The following is a 19,793-nucleotide window of genomic DNA, read 5'->3' on the forward strand; positions in this document are numbered from 1 at the left end:
AGCTGCTTGTGGGTTGTACAACCCAGCTATTGGGGAGGGAGACTCAAATTTTGGAGCAGTTTTATGAATCTTTGGTGGTGAACTGAAAGCAAACCTTGTTGCCTTGATTTCAAACGATGCCTCTGAAGCTGCAGTCAGGGCTCAGTGGCCCCATGGCAGAGACTTTCAGTTAAATACTTCTTTCAAATGCAGTTTCTCAATCAGCAGCTGCGTGCAAAAATCCCAAGGAAACAGGAAAAAACCACATCTGCTTTTGCACAAACGTTCCCTCCGAGGTCTCTGTTTTCCATTCTCAGATGAAATGACACTTTTTTCTTATAATAACTTGATCTTGTCACATGCCCTGAATACAACTCAGTGAGTCTATTAAAACCAGACAAAGCTGTAAGTGAACTTGTCATAATAAAATAATTCTGAATTTATGGTCACGGGTTCTAAAATATTGTTGGTTGTCATACAACACTAACTTGAATTTTGTACATGTTTAAACTTTGTATCACAGGTTTCCGTGCACTGAATGAACTGTTAAAGGATTATAATTGAAGTAGTTGACTCCTCTTTAGTAGTTAAGTTTCAGCTGCAGGCAGTTTAGTCTGTAGCTGTGCATTTTTGAGGAAGAGGCTGAATGGAAGGTTCCAGGACTGGGCTGTACCTTTTACACCTTGATGCAGTTAAGGCCTCATACGTATTAATTTCTCATAGGATTCTCTAAAGCAGTGTAATGCTTTTCCATGCCAGGATCTATAAAATGTTGCCTTCCCTATTTCACATAATCCTGGTATCTGTTGGGGTTAGATGAGCCTCAGTGGCACCTCAGCTCTTGCTGCAGTGTTTTATCTCCTGCCTTATGACTGCACCCACAGAAGTCCCAGCTTTAGCTGCACCAACAGCAGGGCTGTGAGATGCTGTCCCTGAGCTCAGGGAGCTTCTCCTCTGAGACTGGGCTGTGCCTTGGAAAGGGGCTGGAGGAGTGGTGGGGCTGGGAACAGCCTGTAAAAGTCTTCAAATTGTGGAGGTCTGTTTCTGCTTAAAAAATGAGCGTTGCCTCAGGATTTGATGAGAAAAAATGACTGTTATGGAAAGTGATCCAAATTTAAGCTTCTCTTGTAGATAAATTGCAAAGATTACTGTTTATAGATACAGCTTGTTCCAGGTTCTTCATCCTTAACAGGAAATAAATGTCCCAAGTGGTTTTGCTCATCTGTGTACTTATGTTAGGGATTTCCATGACAGCACTGAGTGAGTCAGAAATGCACCTCTTCAAGTTCTGCCCTTCTGTGCAAGCAGAACTCGTGCCTGAGAACTTTTGGAGGCGAAGAGCAGCTGGGTTTTATTTGAAACCTTAAACTTTGCACGCCACAGCTACAACCCAAATGAAATAGTAGCACTTCTAAAGATGAAGGAGGGCTGGAGGTCTCTGGGGCCTGGGTTAGGATTCTAATTTTGTTTTGTTTTCTTTAAATAGGCCCAAACACTATTTTTATTTCTCTTAAGAAGTTCTAGGTTACCTGAAATGCCTGATGTTAGATCAGTTCTGTATGTGATCAACTTTGCTATGTGGATGTTAAAGAGGAACCAATAAAGGCCACATCTTTTTGGGAGATACCTAAATTCTCCCTGCAGTAATACTCTATAGCTTTATTCATTTTTTTACAAATTTTTATTTGAGTTTCAGCTGAAATTTATCTCATATTGCTGTCTGCTTATAACCTGTTCAAGTCCTTTATCATCACAATCAGTACAGTGTGTATTGAAAGCTTATGGAAAATGCAATTTTGTCTGGTTATAAAACTGAGCACTGAAAAAGATAGCTGCATATTAAAATTTTAAATAGAAAAGGAAAGTAAAATGTGGGGTTTTTTTTATTAGCCCTTTAGAGATGTCTTTCTGCTATATGAGTTTTTTGTTCAGTGAAATGGAACCATTCCTCAAAACAGTTATGGGATGGCTTTATATTTAATAGGATATATTGGATAACCTAATTTCTATCGAAGAATAATAAGGGAAAGCTGAAAGTATTTGAATTGCATTTTTATAAAATTTTAGTTGTGGAGGGGGAAAAATCTAAAATGTCAGCTGAATTGTGTTCTAAAGTGCTGTCCTGCAGCAGTAGTGTGAGGTTTGCTGTCTGCCAGTGAGAGAATCCAGTGTGTGTGTGATGGCAGCTGCCTGCTCTGGAGCTCAGGGAATTCAGCTACTGGAATGATGGTGTTTTATTGCACTTAGGTAGGATGAATTCCATTTAGTGCTTTCTTATAATTGGTATTAACCAAGTAAAGCTCTGTCAGAAGATGGTGAAATTATGGGTATACAGGCCCACACTCTGACCTGTTATTTATCTTGTGATTCTTCTTGCAGACTAAAAACATGATAAAGTTTAAACTTAATTTCCATCCCATTAAAATGTGGTGGACAAGAAAAAGGGAGGCTTTTACTGTATCTTTTGCAGCTGAATTGGTGATCAGTGGAAATGGGGGTTCTTAGGGTTCTGCTCTCCCTTGCACTGGGACAAGCCCCCAAATTCCCTGCATGTCACTAAGAGGTATAAACCCTTCCAAACCCAGTCTCTTCTGCTGCCTTTGCTTTTTGTCTGCTCTGGTTCAGTGCAGGGAGCTGGGAGGGCTTTGCCTGGCTCATGGGATCCGGGTCAGAACTGGTCAGGTCCCTGCAGCTTCTGCACTGTTGCAGCCTCAGTCCAGATATTTTCTTTCCTGCTTAGATTATGCCAATATTTCTTCCAGAAACCACCAGAGGGAGTGATAAGCTCTCAGAAGTGTCCTCCCATTTTAGGAGAACTCTCAAGGCAGTGAATATAAAAAATAAAAGTGTACTCTAGTGAGCTATGTTTCAAATATACACAATTTCTCATAGGAAATTGTTGGAGAAACTTTGTAACTAGATCCTCTCTTGGGTTTGAGGTTAAAAAAAAGAGACCAAAACAAAACAATGTTCCAAAAAGTCTTTCCTATGTACTTGTTGTCTAAAAAGAAATTATATATCTGTAGAATACATTATAGAGGCACTGCTGGTCTTCACTTCCATTTCATTTTGATCAGCTAACATGTGCTGATGTAAAAACAAGTAGATTAATACTGATGGCTTCTAACACTCAGAAGACAGCTCTGATAAATTGGAGCCTGAATTGAATGAGAGGTCAGCTGAAACATTATTTGAAGCCCCAAGTGCTGTACCTGTACATTATCTTTAGTGAATAGGACTTGCTAGGACTGCTTCATTCTTTCCTCCTAGCTGTATCCAAAACATGTTTCAGGTAAAGAATAATTAGTGACTCCTAAGACTGGTACTTCTTGTCCTTTTTTTCTCCCATTAATGTCAGTAAGATTTTATTGTCTAATTGCTAAAGTGAAAATAGGTCTGGTGATAATAACATCAGTATATTGTCTTGATGGAATTATTGGTACACTGCTGGAAAGAAGTGGGTATTTGAGAAGATGACAGCAAGAGAATCTGATCTTGAGACACCAGTGAGAATTGTTGTTTTCCTGACTTGGAAGAATGCAGTTTGAATATTTGGATGGCGGGAGAGAAGGGGTTTTATTAGACAGGAATACTTTTCAGATAAGGCTACAATAGCAAGGAATTTATAATTTAAAAAACAGGAAGCGTGTGTGTGGGTAGTCAAAAAACAGCCCTTACCAGAAAACTGAGTATTCAGGATGATCTCACTATTTTCTTTTTCACCTTAAATAGTTGGTGTGTGCTACTTGGGCTTGCCACTATTGCCCAATAGCAATGATTACTGTCAGCTTTGCCTGTGGCAGTGGTGGGAAGAGCTGAAAGCTCAAGGATCACTATTTCAATCTGAGTTTAATCTTTAGAGTTCCCTACTTGGGGGGGGGGGAGGTTGAAGCTCTTTTTCAGTGCTTCAAACAGGTAGTAAAGAAGAGATTGAGTAATTTTGCAAGGTGGGTTAATGTGCAAGTTTGAGCACTGGTTATGGACATGAAAATCCTGTTTTCTGATCTGGGTTCCAACAGCTTAAATGGCTACAAAGGTTAACTTTTTAAACTGCAATAATGACAGCGAGCTGTACTAGCTAGGAGGTAGATTTAAAAACAAGTCTAAACATGAATTTTGTTTCTGCTAAAAAGGGGTATAAATCAGGGGAAGTTTCTGACAGATGTATAATTTCATTTGTGCAATTCTGCCTGCACGGCTAGATTTTGTTTCATGGACACTTTCCTGAGAATAGGAGAGAAAGGAGGAAGATGTGAATCAGCATACTGCTGACGTTTAATATTTCTCAACTCCTTTCTTCTTCCTTTTCTTTTACTTTCTCTAAAGGCATGGACTGCATTTCATAAGTATTTCTTGAAGTTACTTGGGAAACTTCTTGAAGTGGGATCTTGTATTCTTTTGAAGAATCCATTTTCTATACCATGGCGGTGGGAACGAACCAACTTTGTAACAGAAATTGCATCTTGTTTAATCAGTCACTAAAACATGGTGTAAAAATGCTTTATTCTTTCTCTGTTGCTTTGAATAACTTTCTTCTTACTGTATCTGTTAACCCACTGATCTGTTTTTTTTCTGTTTCAGTCAAAAGACAAAATGATGAGAGGCTCACGCCGAGGGTGTGTTAGACTCAGGGTAAGTGTTGTTTTATTCAGTACTCAATGACTTACTGTGTATAATATGTCCTAGTGGAGAGAACTGCAAGGAGACTTTTGAGGTTTGGGCTCTGTTCCTGACTCTGCAAAATGCTGAAATGGTGAAAGTATTTAAAGAAAGAAAATGTTAGAGGTCGTGTGACATGCTGGGCTAATTACATCCTATAATTTATATATGGTATAAAAATATTATACATTTTATATGATATATTAGAAGGCATTCTGTGGCAGAGTAAGATGGGTTAGTAGTAGGATGCTATGAAAAATTTGCTGTTTGCAGTTCTCATTTCTCTGTGTGTGGAGGTCCATGTGTATAAACACAGATATATATATATATATATATGTGTGTGTGTGTGTGTGTGTGTGTGTGTGTGTGTGTGTGTGTGTGTGTGTGTGTGTGTGTACTTACAGAAGTCATTGTGAAACTGCTTCCTTCTGTCCTGGTTTGTTTTTCTTCTCTTACCATGTCCTCCATCCTGCCAGTTTGGACACTCCTTAGGCCTAGGCTTGAGCTTAGTGAAAGGAGAACTGGAAAGGGAAGGGAGAACACTGCTGGCAAAGTTTTTGAATTATGATTGGGTGTGCAAACTGGGGAAAGAGAAGGTGCAGAGTGGGAGAGCTGAGCATTACCTGTGTGGGGCTCTCTGGTGTGGTTCATTTAGCCCTGACTGCTGCTGCTGTAGCTGGAAATGGAATTACTAAAGGGAGGTGAGAGTGCTGTGATGTCTTTGCACATGCCCAGCTCCTACCTCGCTGTCATGCTTGTACCAAAACTATTTCTTCTTGCACAAGTCCTTTTTCTGTATTTTTTCCCATTTCCTGTAGCATTTCTGTTTCTAGCATGCAGCAGTCTTGTGAAGAGCTGGAACAAGTGAGGAGTGAGAATGATGGGTATGAATGGGAGCATTTTGAAAGTTGAAGTAAGAGGAGTCCAGAGAAGGGGATCTGTGGTCTTACAAACAATGTGATGAGTGTTGAAGGAAAACTGTGCATTTTCCAGTTACTCCTTCCTTCTGTTGTTAGGTCTTTCTAGTCTTTCTCTGGGTACCTGTGGCCTTCTGAAACTCAGAGAATCCCCAGTAACTTGGATTCCAGATGACTTCTTTGCACTTTGCCTTGCTTGATGTATTGATATCTTAATTCAGAATTTCTTTAAGGGAAATGTACACTCAAACCACTGTCTGGAACAAGACATTCCCAAAGATTCATGAGGGAGGTTTTTTCATTGTGCAGAAAAATTCAGTCCAGAAAGCCATGCCTGCTTTAATAGTGCTGTGAGCCTGTCACTGTGGAGGTTGGCCTCAGCCTGCCAGTTTAGGAAATAATAAAAGTGAACAATCTGTTCAATATTGCCTGGTCCATATATGGTCTTTATATGTATTTAGCCACTTTCTCTTCTCCCATCTGTCACTCTTCCACCACAAATTGTTCTTTGGAATTTTCTAAAAACTGATGGACTCCCCCAGCCTTCCTCTGAATGTGTGTGATTTGCTTGTTTGGGGTTTTTTGTGAGGAAGGAAGGAATCTTCCTTTTTTCTGCTTTTGTAAAGCAGCTCCCCTGGCAGATGACAGTGATACTGATAGCTGAACAGATGGGCTTTTGCAGTCTGAAATTCTATCAGAGAGGTTTTCTGTTTAGAGTAATTGTTGATTTGTAACTGTAGGTGTGAACATAAACAAACATGTAACTTAAGGAATCTGGCTAAAATATTTCCTTTTCTCTTGAATGGATTATGAAAAGCTTGTTCCTCACCTTTTTGCTCCTAATGCACATTTCATAGGGCTGAAGTTTCATCTTCAAATCCTTTTGCTGGTTGTCTTAGAGTACTTAGGAAAGTGTAGTCTTAAATCATTCTGTGTCATCTGCTTACGTCCTGCTAAAGTTTTCTGGAATATCCATAAACTTTGCCACTCTTATTTTTAATTTTACTTGTTCATATGTATTATCTGCATGACAGAGGAAGCACTTTCTGTGCTTCTGGCTCAGACCCTTTGCCCCAGTGTTGCAGTGGCAGTGTGTGCACTGTGCACAGGTTTGTGCTGAGTTCACAGGCCCAGGAGAGCTCTCCCTGTTCCCACACTTGGGATGGGGCAGGACTCAGCTGGCTGAGTCTGTGTTTATGTGAATTTTACCTGTATCCTCTGAGGAGAATATCTTGGTCATGGTGAGGTGAGGGTCAGTCTCTTCTCCCAGGTGACAGGATGAGAGGAAATGGCCTCAAGTTGCTCCAGGGGAGGTTTGGATTGGATATTAGGGGAAATTTCTTCACTGAAAGCAAGGTCAGCCATTGGAACAGGCTGCCCAGGGAAGTGGTGGAGTCACTATCCCTGGAAATGTTCAAAAGATGTGTGGATGTGGCACTTGCTGAGATAATTCAGTGTTGGACATGTGGCACTGGGTTAACAATTGGACTGGATAATCTTGGAGCTCCTTTCCAGCCACACTGGCTCTGATACAGCTGCTGAGGAGAGCAATATTGTACAACTTGCAGTGACCTTCTGATTTACTGCATAGCAAAATATGTACTTCAAGTGCCAGATATTTATCTACTGGTATATTTAAAAGAAATCTGGTGGTTGTTGTGTCCTGGCACTAAAAATGTTCAGAATTATACTGGTTTGGATACACCTTTTAGGTGCCTCTTTTATAGTGATCACAGAGCTGTCCATGAAAAGCCTATAAGGAAGATACTCTTGGAGAATTAAGTGGCACATTTTATCAGTGGAGGGAAATAAAAAACCAGCTTGGAGCTATCCTTTCCTGCCACACTGCCTTGTATTACAGAGGGTTGGTGCTGTTCTTACCTAGGACTGCTCTTGTGGGGCAGAAGGAGAAAAGAAACTGAGTCAATCCACTGGTGATTTTTGAGCTAAATATTACAATTTATTGGAGCTGGCAGAGACTTGGAATTGTCCTTTTTTTGTGTCTTCTCCTGGGTGAAACTGTTATTTATCATAAGTGTTGGAGGGGGCAGGAATGAAAATGTGGATAGATTTGTAAATTGCTAAGCACAGATGGTCTTTAATTTATTTGCATTTTCTTGTAATAATTCATAAAGAATTAGGAGACAAAGCTAGTTGCTTCTGATATATCCTGATTACTTACTGTTAATATTTACTTAGGGACTGAAAATTAGATCATGCAGTGTACCAGTGACATGACATGATGGGCCAAATTCATTCTGCTAGAATGATTTATTTTTTATTACAGGCTGGTAGATAAAATCAGGTCAAGAGCTTCTTTTTGTAGAGTACTTAAGAATTATTATTTTTATACACAGAAAATACATATAAAATATGTAGTAGGGAACTGCTGCAGCATAAAGCCACCTCCACTACAAAAATAAAAGATGCATATCATTATCCAGATAACAGCTTTACAAACATTCACTGTTTTTTTTCTGCAACTAAAAATTTATTGTTTTAAAGAACTGACTGCATCCTATGCCTGAACAGAGAATCTTTTTGCTCTTTACTGTATTCGGTTTGTTTCTAATTTGTCAAAGCTTTTTAAATTCCAGTGGTGTAGTGATAGAGTGTGTGCTGCTGATGTCACTGCTTGCCTTATCAGGATTTTGTTCTTTGTTTCACAGGGAGCTGTGATTGGTATAGACGATGAGGACGACAGCACCTTCACAATAACTGTTGATCAGAAAACCTTCCATTTTCAGGGTGAGCTGAAAGAAGAGATTGTTTTTTCTTATAATAGATTCCACTTGTATTTGATGGATGATTTTAAATGTTTGGCAACAGAACAGCATGAATGAGCACACTGAGAACATTCTGGATCCAGGGGTGCTGCAGGTTAGGCAGGGATTTACATCTGCAGTGAATACATATGTGCTAGAAAGAGACTGTAGCTCTGGCAGGATTTGGAGATGAATAATGTAAAGAATAAATCACTCAAGGGGAGAAAGTAATGTGCCTCTGATGATGGGTTTCGCTTGCAAAACGTTTCTGCTCTTCGTTCTCAAGATACAGTGATGCATTTCTTTATGAAGAGAATCAAGACTGGTCTGAAGGTTGCAGTTTTATCCAAATAGAACTTAATGCTCAATTATGAGGAGACTAGAGGCAACGTTGGGCTTAACGGTGGAGCTTTGCTTCAAGATTTACCAGCTTGCATTCATTTCATCTACATTTCTGTGTCTTGTCTGCCAGTCACCATTTCTCTGCTATTATCCTTTTATTCACATTTCCTAGCACCAATGCCATCTGCCACTGCTATGTTTCGTCATTGCATGCTATGGCTCACCGGTAGAAAGGGTAAGGCTCTATATCATTGCTATGTACTCCTTAAATGATTCTGTCTGCAGCAGTAGGACAAAATACTGTGCTGATATTGAATAGAGAACTTCCTTTTTCTGAATGTTAAAATCCCAGGGAAGTATGATGAAAATATTTTGCAGTTAACGTTTGTTAGTCCTTTTGCTTTTCCTCTAAAATGCAGTGACTAAATAATTGCTTTGTATAGAGCTGGAAAATGTAAATACCCAAGAGGCACACTTGCATTTATGCAGTCATTTTCATTTATGTAAACTGAAATAATTCTATAACTTATATTGTACTGTACATATTTTTAAATCAGTGATTTGCAACTGGGAATTATCATCAGTGCTGTTGCTTTTGTGAGACTATTTCTAATGATAAATACTAATTGTACACCATATTGTCACTGGCTTCTGTATTCCTTGTGCTGTAGTTTTTCCTAAATGCTGCTGCTGTCTTCTGGCTTTTCACTGCATTAAGCCTTATAAATATACCTTCACAGTGCTGAGCTCACAGTAATACTTAAATCTCCTGTTCCCAAGGATAATTGTTAAATGCAAGCTAGTTGCTAATGCAGTAATGGAATGCTGTACCAGGGCAGTCTCTCAGTACTATAAAGCTAAATACTGCTGAATATTTGAGAACTTGATACAGGTAAACCTAGAAATCTCTGATCTTTAGTTACTAAGACAGACCTTTTTTAATACATCTTGTTATATGCTGTATTCTCCTTTGGGTAGTCAGATGTCTTAAGAAAACTGATAGTATTTGACATAAGTAATGCTGTACTCTAAGTAATATTGGTCATTTTTGAACAGCAATGTTGTCACATCTCATGCTTTATAATTTCCCTTTCTCTGCATTTCATATTAGGCCAGGATTTATGTATCCTCCTTTAGTGTACAGCTAAGATATTGTGCACTATTTTCTGTGTTATGCTTTTTCTATTAGTATATTATGAAGATAACGTCCCTGATACCCAGGAAATTGTAATGATACAAACACAGTATTAACATACATGGATTTAATGCAAACATGTATAAAGACAGGTAAGATCTGAGTCCTGTGATATTTCAGTGTCAAAAAATGCTCTGTAGAACTATATATGTAGTTCTTATAGCCACTGTAAATGCATTCTCACCTCATGCAACCTCTGTAATATTTATGTCAAATTTTTGTACATGATATTAAATTGATTCAGTATTACACAGGTTTTAACTTATGCAAAATGTAGGTCACTTTCAGTCACAAATGGTGAGGGGTTAATAATGTAAATATTACAAAATGTATGCTGAGACTACATAGGGTATGTAGGGCAGATTCTGGGAATAATCCAAGAAAACATAGAAAATTCCTAACAATTTCTTCCTAACTTTTAATAGCTAATTAAGAGAGAGCTTTTGTTCTGCAATAACTATAAATTCATTTACCCTTTATAAAAGAAGTCTTGGACAGGAGAAGACTGCAGGAATGGCAACTTTACAGTCCCTTCCTTCTTGCTGCCTTCCTGCTCTCTCAAGGACAGACAGGGACTCAAACAAGCTGGAGCCTCCTTGCTGGGGAAAAATCAGAACTTTAAAAATTCAAGCTTTCAGAGATCTCCTGACCTAAGCTGGGGCCCCATCTGCAGTGGAGCAGTTTCTCTTGCAAGCTCTCCATTCACTCAGACTTTTAAGTACTGATTGGTGCCTCAGTGAAATTTTGCTGACAGTGATAGAATTTGAATTCGTGAAAAATGAAAGAAGAACTTCATTCTGGGTTAATTAATTATTTCTTAATGTCAGTTGCTTGAAATTGCACATCTGACTAATGCTCTAGAGATGGAAATAATGAGATGAAGGGCAAGTAAGTAATTTAAAACTGCCTGACCAACCTCTCACATGGAAGTTGATTCCATATGTCTGAAGTGCCAAAGCTCCAGCATCTCCCACTAGGATTTGCCTATCACTGGATTTTGGCAACTTCTGAGTCTTTCTCAGAAGAAAAGTTCATATTTTGTTTCTGTCTGTGACAATCTCCCTCTTTTCTGTTCTCAGCTGTGCTTCCTAGTGGCCATCCCTGTATTGAACATCAGCAAAAGTTAAAAAGTTTTCATTACAAAGATATTGTAGGTTTTGAAAGGTGACTGGGTACATCCACATGTAAGGATATGGGATCCATATCCTTAATACCTGGGTATAAAGGACAGGAGTTAATTGAATAAATATTGGCAGTAAAACAAACACATGTTTGTCAGCTTGACCTTAGCTCTGCCCGAGTGCCCAGCAGATTCTTTCCCTGTATTTTATTGTTATAGACAGGTATATTGATGCTTGTTCCTATTGGAGGGGGAAGGGAGGTAGAATGACATCAGAAATTTCAAAATAGATGTAAAAGTAATGTGTTACCTCCTGATTGGTCCTTGTTTGGTCATGCTGAATATCCAGTTTCATGGCTTGCTTGTAAGGCTGCTGAATTAGGTAGATCTTAAAGTATTCCCTCGTGGGTTTTTTCAGATTAGATGCAAAAATCCATTCAAGTTGCTGTGAGACATTTGGGATAATACTTTTAGTTTAATTTACCTTCCTGTCAGGAAGCTTTTTCTTGGTAATATATTTTTCCTTGCTGCAGTACATGTCCCTGTTCTAAATGTTCCATAACTTTCAAACACTGTGGGGGTTGGGTTTGTTTTTCTTTTAACATCTTCATATCATCACCAAGCTTTAAGCTCTTTCCATTTGGAAATTCACTTCTTCAATCCTTCATATTACTTAGCTGTTCTTTCTCCTCACTGGGATGCTTGTGACTTAAATTCAAGAGTGGGAACATGATGTTCAAGAGACTCTGGCAAGGGTATTGCTGTATTTCTTCTTGATGTTTGATTTTCTGTCTAACCTGAACCAATAATAGCTTCTATCTGGACTGAAATACTTCACTAAATGCACATTGTATGCATAAAAAAGAATTCATATTTTTTTTAAAAAATTAAACTCCTACCTGAAAATCCAGCTTTTACTCTTACAGCCTGCAGTACAGTTCCTTGGAAGGCAAATCAGTTTTGTCTCCACTGTTTTGTGTAATAAAGGATGGAAAGATTGGAAGCAGTCCAGTGCATTGATCTGAGATGATTTTGCTTTAGCTTTTGTCTTTCCTTTCCTATTCCTGCCACAAAAGTATCTGAGAAATGAAGCGTGAATGTTGCTGTGCAACTTATTCTCCTATTACATGAAAGCTGTCAGCTGGTAAAGGTAGATTTCTCCTTTTTTTTCCCATCCTTTCCCAGTTTTGTAACTTGATTTGTGTCTGCCCACCATCACAGCTGAGGAAAAAGGGAGACATGCCCAGCAAGAGGTTGCCATAATGTTACAAGAGCAATGATTTTTTGTTAATTTGAGAGGCATTATTATTGAGGATATACTGGGGCCCACAAAGCCTTAGTGCTGAGCAGTGTCAGAATGTGAGATTTTAAGTATTTGTATTACATATCAAAATGAATTATATTGGTTTTATACCTGTGCTTCAACATTACTTGCAGAAATAGTCAATATTTATAGTCTCCTAGAAATCTTTGACATTGTCCACCAAATAGATGACAGGAAGCTGCCTGCTCTTGTGGTAGGAAGAGGCACTTAAATCTATCACATTACCTGATTTAAATAATGATTCATAAATTGCCGCCTTTAAAAACAAAAAGTTTAAGAGTTGGTTTTTTTTAAATTTAATATTGAAAAATGCCTAGAGAGAGATTTTGGTGTGAATTCTTGCTGGTTTCTTCAGTGATATCTATACCTGCTGTTGACAATATTGTTTGTCCTCAGTTAACATTTTTCTGGGTCTTTTGGGCTTCTGGTGGTGCTGAAACAGTGAATTCCTCTATGCTCAACTGTGCTTTTATATTGCAGAGGAGTAAGAGCAGCTGTGATCAGAGTAAAGCTGAGCTTCCTCTGATCACATCCTCCCTTTACCTGACCAGGTCTGGGCTGCACAGAGTTCTGGGCTGCATCTCATCCTCCCCTGATTGGCATAACTGCAGAAATTCCTCTGTGAGCCAAGCTAGGTTTAGCTTCACAGTGATTTTTCTGTCTTCCCTCTGCTCCTTTTTGCTATTGCTGTGTTGCACTGGTATTTTGAGTGGCTGGGACATGTGACCAGAGTGCAGGGAATGGTGCAGGGTTGTGCTTTTCCTGTTTCATGCAGGTCCTTCTTGCACCAGCAGCATCCTGTGTTGTAATTGTTTTCCAATCACCACCCCTTGGTTATGCCATTTTTTAATGGAACTTCCTGTACTCAATTGTTATGGTTATATATAAACACCTCCTTGTTTTCTGTTTTTAAGGTTGAAGCTGCAGATTTTAAAATATGTGTTACACTTAAGAGTAGGAAAGAAATAATACCATGAAACTGTATCTGTGTGATGTGTTGATTTGTTTTCTTTTTTTCTTCCTCTGGAAGAAATTGTTACTTTTGGCATCAATATGAATATCTTATCTCAACTGTATATGTGGTACATGGCAAGCATTTTGGAAGGGGAAAAATGGCCAGAAAAGGTCTCACTATAAGGAGGGGGAAGATACTGAGTAGTTCAACACTCTTTTCCTTCTGTTTTAGCAAGAAATTCCAAATAGCAATAACCTTGAGTTTGACCTGTTAAATTGACAACTGTTTTATTGGCTAAGAAAATGGTTATATTTTTGTTCTTCTATTTTGATTTATTTTTTCAATTCAAGCCAAAATATGGTTTCTACCTTAAACTAGTAGTTTCAGAGCTTTGTGAGTGGGATCTGCAAGGGAAAAAATCCTTTACTGTGAGGGTGCTGAGGCACAGGTTCCCCAGAGAAGCTGTGGCTGCCCCAGCTCTGGAAGTCTTCAAGGTCAGGTTGGACTGGGCACTGAGCAGCCTGGGATAGTGGAAGGTGTCCTTGCCATGGCAGGGGCTTGGAATGAGATGGTTCCAAACCAAACCATTCTGTGATTCTGTGATTAATTTAAAATGCAAACATACCCTGAAAACCATTTCCACAGAATATACCATATGAAGTATTGTTTAGTGCTGCTATTATTAACATTTAAATATTATTTTCTAGTGAAAAAACATATACTTGCCAATTTGTCCCACACTCAGAAATGTTTAATTACAAAATTATATATGGATTATGTACACATTATTGATGGATTTCCAGAGAGAACTAATAGCAACTTGATCATGTGTTTCATTTGTCAAGTTTCCCCCCAAAGCTATGTTTCTGGGCTGATTATAAAGCTTGCTAAAAAGGCTTTTGAGCTTAGGTAACGATAAAAGAACAGTTTAGTTGGTTTCTCAGGATCACAGATGACACATTGTGCTCAGGAGACCTTTGGATGCCTTTTGTTTGGGCATGACTTTGTGTCTTGTGACTGCACAGGAGTTTCCTGTAGGGACAGGGAGCTCGGGCTGGTCAGACACCTGACCAACAAAAGGAGGGTTGATTTATGTGTATGGGTGGAGAATGGCATCAGGAGGAGGGAGAATAATGATTGGGACAACTCCAAGATTATGATACAGAGGAAATCATGTCCAAGCTACTGCCAGATGTGGGAGCTGCATGAGTTAAAGGCTTTTTGTCAGCAGTGGAAGTACAGTGCTGTTCATACAGGCTTGTATGAAACCCTGCTTCATCTTGCATGTTTTCCTATGGTTTGAAAGGCCTTCAGTGACTTTAAATAGCAATTTATTTAGCCATGGAACAGTCCTGTGATGCATGACTTTTCCACCTTATTGAGCCCTGCTGATAAAATCTCTTTCCATTGAGACTGGTGGCAGAAATCCTATCGATCTCAGTGTAGCCAGGATTTCATCTCTATTATCTGGTGATTTGTGTGTAAAGGTACTACATTAGTTCTGCACTTGGCTGAGAAAATACAGGAATTTTGCATACAAATCAGTGTAAGTTCTGTCAGAATAAAAGCTGCATAATTGACTCTATTGACTCTGTGGGTATAATAGACTCTTCTTACTGAGTTCTGCCTGTAAGTAGGTCACAGTGAATGAAAATAAAATATGCATTTCTTCTTGTGACAGCATGGTGTTTTTATAAGTAATCTAGTAATTTTTTTTAACTAATTCTTCAGGTTTTTCTTTCATCCTCATGGCCATGTAGATGCACACACACACACACAAAAATAAGCACCAGTGTGCAGATTCTGAGGTGATATATTTTGTGTGTTTTCTGTCTTCCAAGTACTGCTGTGCATGACCTAGAAATGCTGGTGGTAAATGCTGTATCGTGGAGCAGAGTTGTTAAACTTGTTTGTATCTAATCTTTAGATGCTATCAAGCTTAGGCTGGAAAAAGTAATCTGTTTTATGCTGTACTTTAACATTTGGTATATGTTATATAAACACATATAATCTCTCCACGGCAAAGTAAATATTATAGGAACTCTAAATTATAACATTTATTCTCTATTTGGAAAATTAATAGAGGCTGAGAGCATCTAATGTAGTTGCATTTCATTTGACTTCTTATCCTCATAGAACTTTTTAAAATCCCTGACATATCTGATTTAGCAGTTTGGGAAGTTCAGAGATAAAGGACAATTCCATAAAACAAAAGGGAGTTTCAAACCACAAGTTTTCAGAATTACAGAAATTCTTCAGTAATTCTTGTGTTTAGTGCTTTTTTTTCATTCTATAATTTTCTCTTTGATCAAATAATTGCTTTTCTTTCTTTGGACCTCTTCTAGGAAAGAGTTCAGATTTTTTTTTTTAGTGTAAGATTGATGTGAAAATATCTTAGGAACAAACTCAACCAGACAGATCACAAAAAATACGCATTAAAAAATCAAAATAAAACTCACTGTAATAAATGAGGTACTTTTCAAGTGTGTTTCTCTGAACTAGTCATAAATAGGACTATGATCATGTTAAGTACCCTGTGGTTGTCTTAGATATGCCTGAGATGTCACAGTAAATTATACAGGTGTCTTTCAAAGAATGCACCACAGACACAGAGCAGTGAGGGCTTAGGCAAATGGGAACAAACTGTAATCTAGCTCATAAATACTAATTCTACTAGGGAAAAAAAAGTAAAAATAGCTTAACTGACATAATCACAGTAAATTGCAATGTTTCAGCCATTAATGATTCCAGTCTCTTGCACACAGCAGTGATTATGCAGCTCTGTGTGGATTTAGCTTCTTTCACGTGCAACTGCTCACTGTTAAATTACAGTAAAAACTGAATTAAAATTCTAGGACTTAAAATAAGAGAAAAACACTGTTAGTGCCCTCTCAACTGCAGACATAGCATGGCTATTTTTGTGGGTAGTTACATGCTCTAGCACAATTTGAATTTCAGGTAACACTTGCATTAACCCCTCAGACTAAGAACCACCTTTATGTTTTTAAGTGTCAGGTTTATCTCATGTCCAGGTGTCCTTCAGTGTTTCTTGTTTGGTTTTTTTTTTTTGTAATACTGTTATTCTAGAATCAGCCTGGGGAAAAGCAACTTGTTTATCTCTCATGCCCTTCTTCTCTTTTTAGAAGTTTTGTGCCAGGAGGGGCCAGATAATACTCCTGTATTTTTGTATAATCACACCAGTGTCATTCCCTGGACTAGATAAGAATTGCCTTATCCCAAATGTTTTGTCAGAAACAAATTCTGCAGCAGCTTTCACATAGGAATTGAGGAGGGGATTAACTTTAAAGTGGAGCCTGATCAAATAATGGAGAAGTTGGAGTGATTTCAGGGTACTTGAGAGAAGGAGTAATGAGCAGGGCATTCTTGTCCCTACCTGCTGAAGAAAGCATCTGCAGATACAGAGTGGATATTAGGTGCTGTGCATCACAAACTTCTTAGGTGCAAGGATATTGGAGCTTTTTCTTTGACCAAAGTTGCCTTCTTTAAGTGTAAAACAGCTTGGATATTTAGCTTTACAGATAGGTAGATAATGATCTCTGACCATTGTGTGTAGATTTTTCCCATAAATTCTTTCTGAGTGTGTCGACTAATCTCTTTTTTGAATGTTCCCATTGATTTTTTTTTTTTTTCATCAGTGATCTTTTGGCAGCTGTTCAGTTCTAAATTGCTTTTACCATTAGGGAGCTTTTACTTGCACCTAATCTCACAGCAGCCATTTTGATTAGATTTAATATAACTTTTCTTGCATCTTGCTTTACTAAAAACTGCATCCTGCTGGTTTTCTCTGTGGTTTTCTTAAGAGAGTATGGAGGAGAGCCAGGAGGATCTGCTGTTGATGATAGATGGTCTGAAATTAAACCAGTGTCCTGAACAGAGAGTGCTTAAAAGGTTTTGATGCTGTGTTTCCATGCAGTAAGCAGTCTTCTCATGGCAGTGTTCCTGGATTTATCGTGCCCAAGACTTTCTCTAAGTAGCAGGATTGATGAGATTCATGTGTGCTCCCTAAGGATGGATCATGCTATGCCAGAAGAGTGCAATGTCTAATATATGAGGAAAAAATACAGATTTTTTTTTTCCCCCTCTGCTGAGCTCTGGTAGAGAGAGCTGTAAAGGGGTCATTGGAGAAGCAGAAGTTTGAAAAATTTAGTTTATTAATGAGCATGGGAAAGTCAGTTTCATTTTGGAGCTGTATGGATTGGTTGGTTTCTAGGCCTTCCCTGCTGCTGTAAGGCCTCTCTGTTCTGCTGGGGGTTCAGATACAAGCCAGAATGTGATAACCTTTGTTAATGGGCTACTGTATATTAAGATCAGTATTTAACTAATACCATGACCTCTTTTTGCTGGCAGTATGGAAGATCACAGGAATCCTGCAGCAGTACAAGGATTAATTCACTGGTCTGCGGCTTAATTGTTTCCTTTTTAGTTTAAATAATCGTGGGAAAAAATCCTTCAACATAGGATATTTGTATCCCATGAATTACTTAACAGCTCCTCAGTGACTTGTACCCCAGTTCTCCAGTAAGATGTTTCTTGGGACTGGGAGATGGTGATTCAAAAAAAACACCACAGAAAAACAGAAACCTTACACATATTGAAATAATGCTAACCACTGTTGTTTTGGACACACCTTTGAAAGTTTAAAGCACTGATACATTTCAAATACTGATGGATTCATGACACAGGTAACTATATATATTTAGTGGTGACTGGAAGAATAATAAACTATATTCTTCCTATAATAGTATAGGAAGAATAGACTTGATTGATATGTCTGGCAGGACTAGGCCAAGGAGCCAGGTTTTGGTAAGGAGAACTAAAGAAACTAAGAAACATTAAAACTGATTCTGGTTGACCAGTTCAGTAATTGAAATGAGTGTTAAGGTGTAATGCTGTGCAAAAAGAACAGCGTTTGTGTGCACGTGTGTACAGAATGTGAAAAGAAAAACTGAAATTTGCATGTTGCAAAATGTATTTAGTGTAATGCAGTCACTGGACAGAGGTCACAGGGCCTCTGTCCCTCCATCCTGTCTGCTTTCACTGAATTATAAACTTGTCCTCAGTGCCTGCTTCAGCTTCTTAATTAAAATATGGATCATCAGTAAGAAGAGTCCTGTAAGTTAAAAGTTCTTTCTAATGAGGCATATCCAGCTTTTTAACACTTGCTGCATTTCCTGCAGGAAAGTCATCTGCTGTTCTGAGTAACGTTTAATTACTTGAATTTCCTCTTTCTCTTTGCATCTGAAAGCACTTTGGTAGACACTTTTCCTTATGTCTAGTTTTAATTTGTTCAGGTTATTGGTATTGTAGCTGAAATACCTGTGGCTGTTGATCATAATCTAGTATTTTTAAAGAACAGTGAGTAAAGATTGACTTGTAATAGATTGGAAAAATGTATAATTTTAGGAAAAAAGTAGATAGATTTCAATCTTTTACCTTGTGTTTAGTGAAAATTTTGTCTCACTATTTTGTGAGGCCACCTCATCAGTTAGGCTCTGAGCAAGCTTATGTATTAAAAATACATTTTTAATTATTTCTCACAAACATTGTCAGTTCTCTCCTGATGGTTTTGTTAACTTGATGTAATTAATGTACATATGCTGAAGTAAACAGTGCAGTATGTTTATCTTTAAATTGGTAGGGTTATCCTTTGGGAGTTTAGAAAAATCTACATATTCAGGAGTCTGGGCGCATTTTTAAGTACTGATAGGTTTAAGCCGCAGAATTCCAAAAAATAAAAGCAATGGAAACAACAGCTTGAGAAAGAGAACATTGAAACAAAGCGTTTTGAGCTGGAGAGTACATTTCACTATAGCCTAAGGATATTTCCTCTGAACTCCTTAAAAATAAGTGAGATAGAAATCTCAGTTCGCTGATTCATAATAGGTGCTAGCTCACTTAAGCTTTCCTTGCTTCTAGCAGGCTTCCTGTTTCTTTTAATATCTTCCATTTGAGTGAGGACCTAGAAACAATTGTTAATAACTGTTCTCAATCCATTTACAGGCCAGTTTGTTTACAGTCTATTTAATGCCTCTGGAATTTTCCCTTCTTTCTTTACCTGGAGTCCACTGACTGCTCCTTTGTTTTTAAAGTACTCCTAGAGCACAGCAAGGAACTCTTTCAGACTAGTGAAGTAAAGGTGGCTTGTCTGTACTGGGGATAGGAGGGAAAGAAAGCAGTTTTAGAATAGGATTTTCTTCAATTTAATGTTTGTTGTATGTTTATGATTATTCTTTGTGCTTCATTATTCACACCAGTGAGCTGTTAGGGGTGTTTGTCCCCTATTATGAATCCATACCTGAAAGTTACTATGTCCACACTGAAGTAGAATTACTAGATAATTAATTACAGGTAATCTTCTTGTAAATAAGAAAATTTTAGAATTACTTAATGACCTGAGGAATATCTGTGCAAACTCTCTTTGCATGTGTTCCCCTAAAGCTGGACAAAGGACAGAGCTGTAACCACAGAAGAAGAAACAGGATATTAAGACAACTGTGGAATTTTGTGCTTGGTGAT

General features: G+C 38.2%; 1 protein-coding gene across 5 annotated transcripts in view; it reads left to right on the top strand.

Moving 5' to 3' along the window:
* OSBPL9 (oxysterol binding protein like 9) overlaps positions 1-19,793 on the top strand; it is a 57,979-nt gene that overhangs the window by 4,342 nt on the left and 33,844 nt on the right. For 3 of the 5 annotated variants that reach the window (XR_008534745.2, XM_054638617.2, XM_054638618.2), the window contains exons 2-3: positions 4,561-4,611; positions 8,225-8,303. Coding sequence is in view for 3 of the 5 variants with exons in the window: in XM_054638617.2 (XP_054494592.1) it covers positions 4,561-4,611; positions 8,225-8,303 (130 nt within the window). In the remaining 2 variants the exon portion in view is untranslated. Of the gene's footprint in view, positions 1-4,560; positions 4,612-8,224; positions 8,304-8,878; positions 8,898-9,902; positions 9,950-19,793 lie in introns of those variants that run through there. The other 2 variants (XM_077182512.1, XM_077182513.1) reach the window with 2 other exon arrangements.

This window comes from Agelaius phoeniceus, chromosome 8 (genome assembly GCF_051311805.1).
Source record: "Agelaius phoeniceus isolate bAgePho1 chromosome 8, bAgePho1.hap1, whole genome shotgun sequence".
Classification (NCBI taxonomy): domain Eukaryota; kingdom Metazoa; phylum Chordata; class Aves; order Passeriformes; family Icteridae; genus Agelaius; species Agelaius phoeniceus.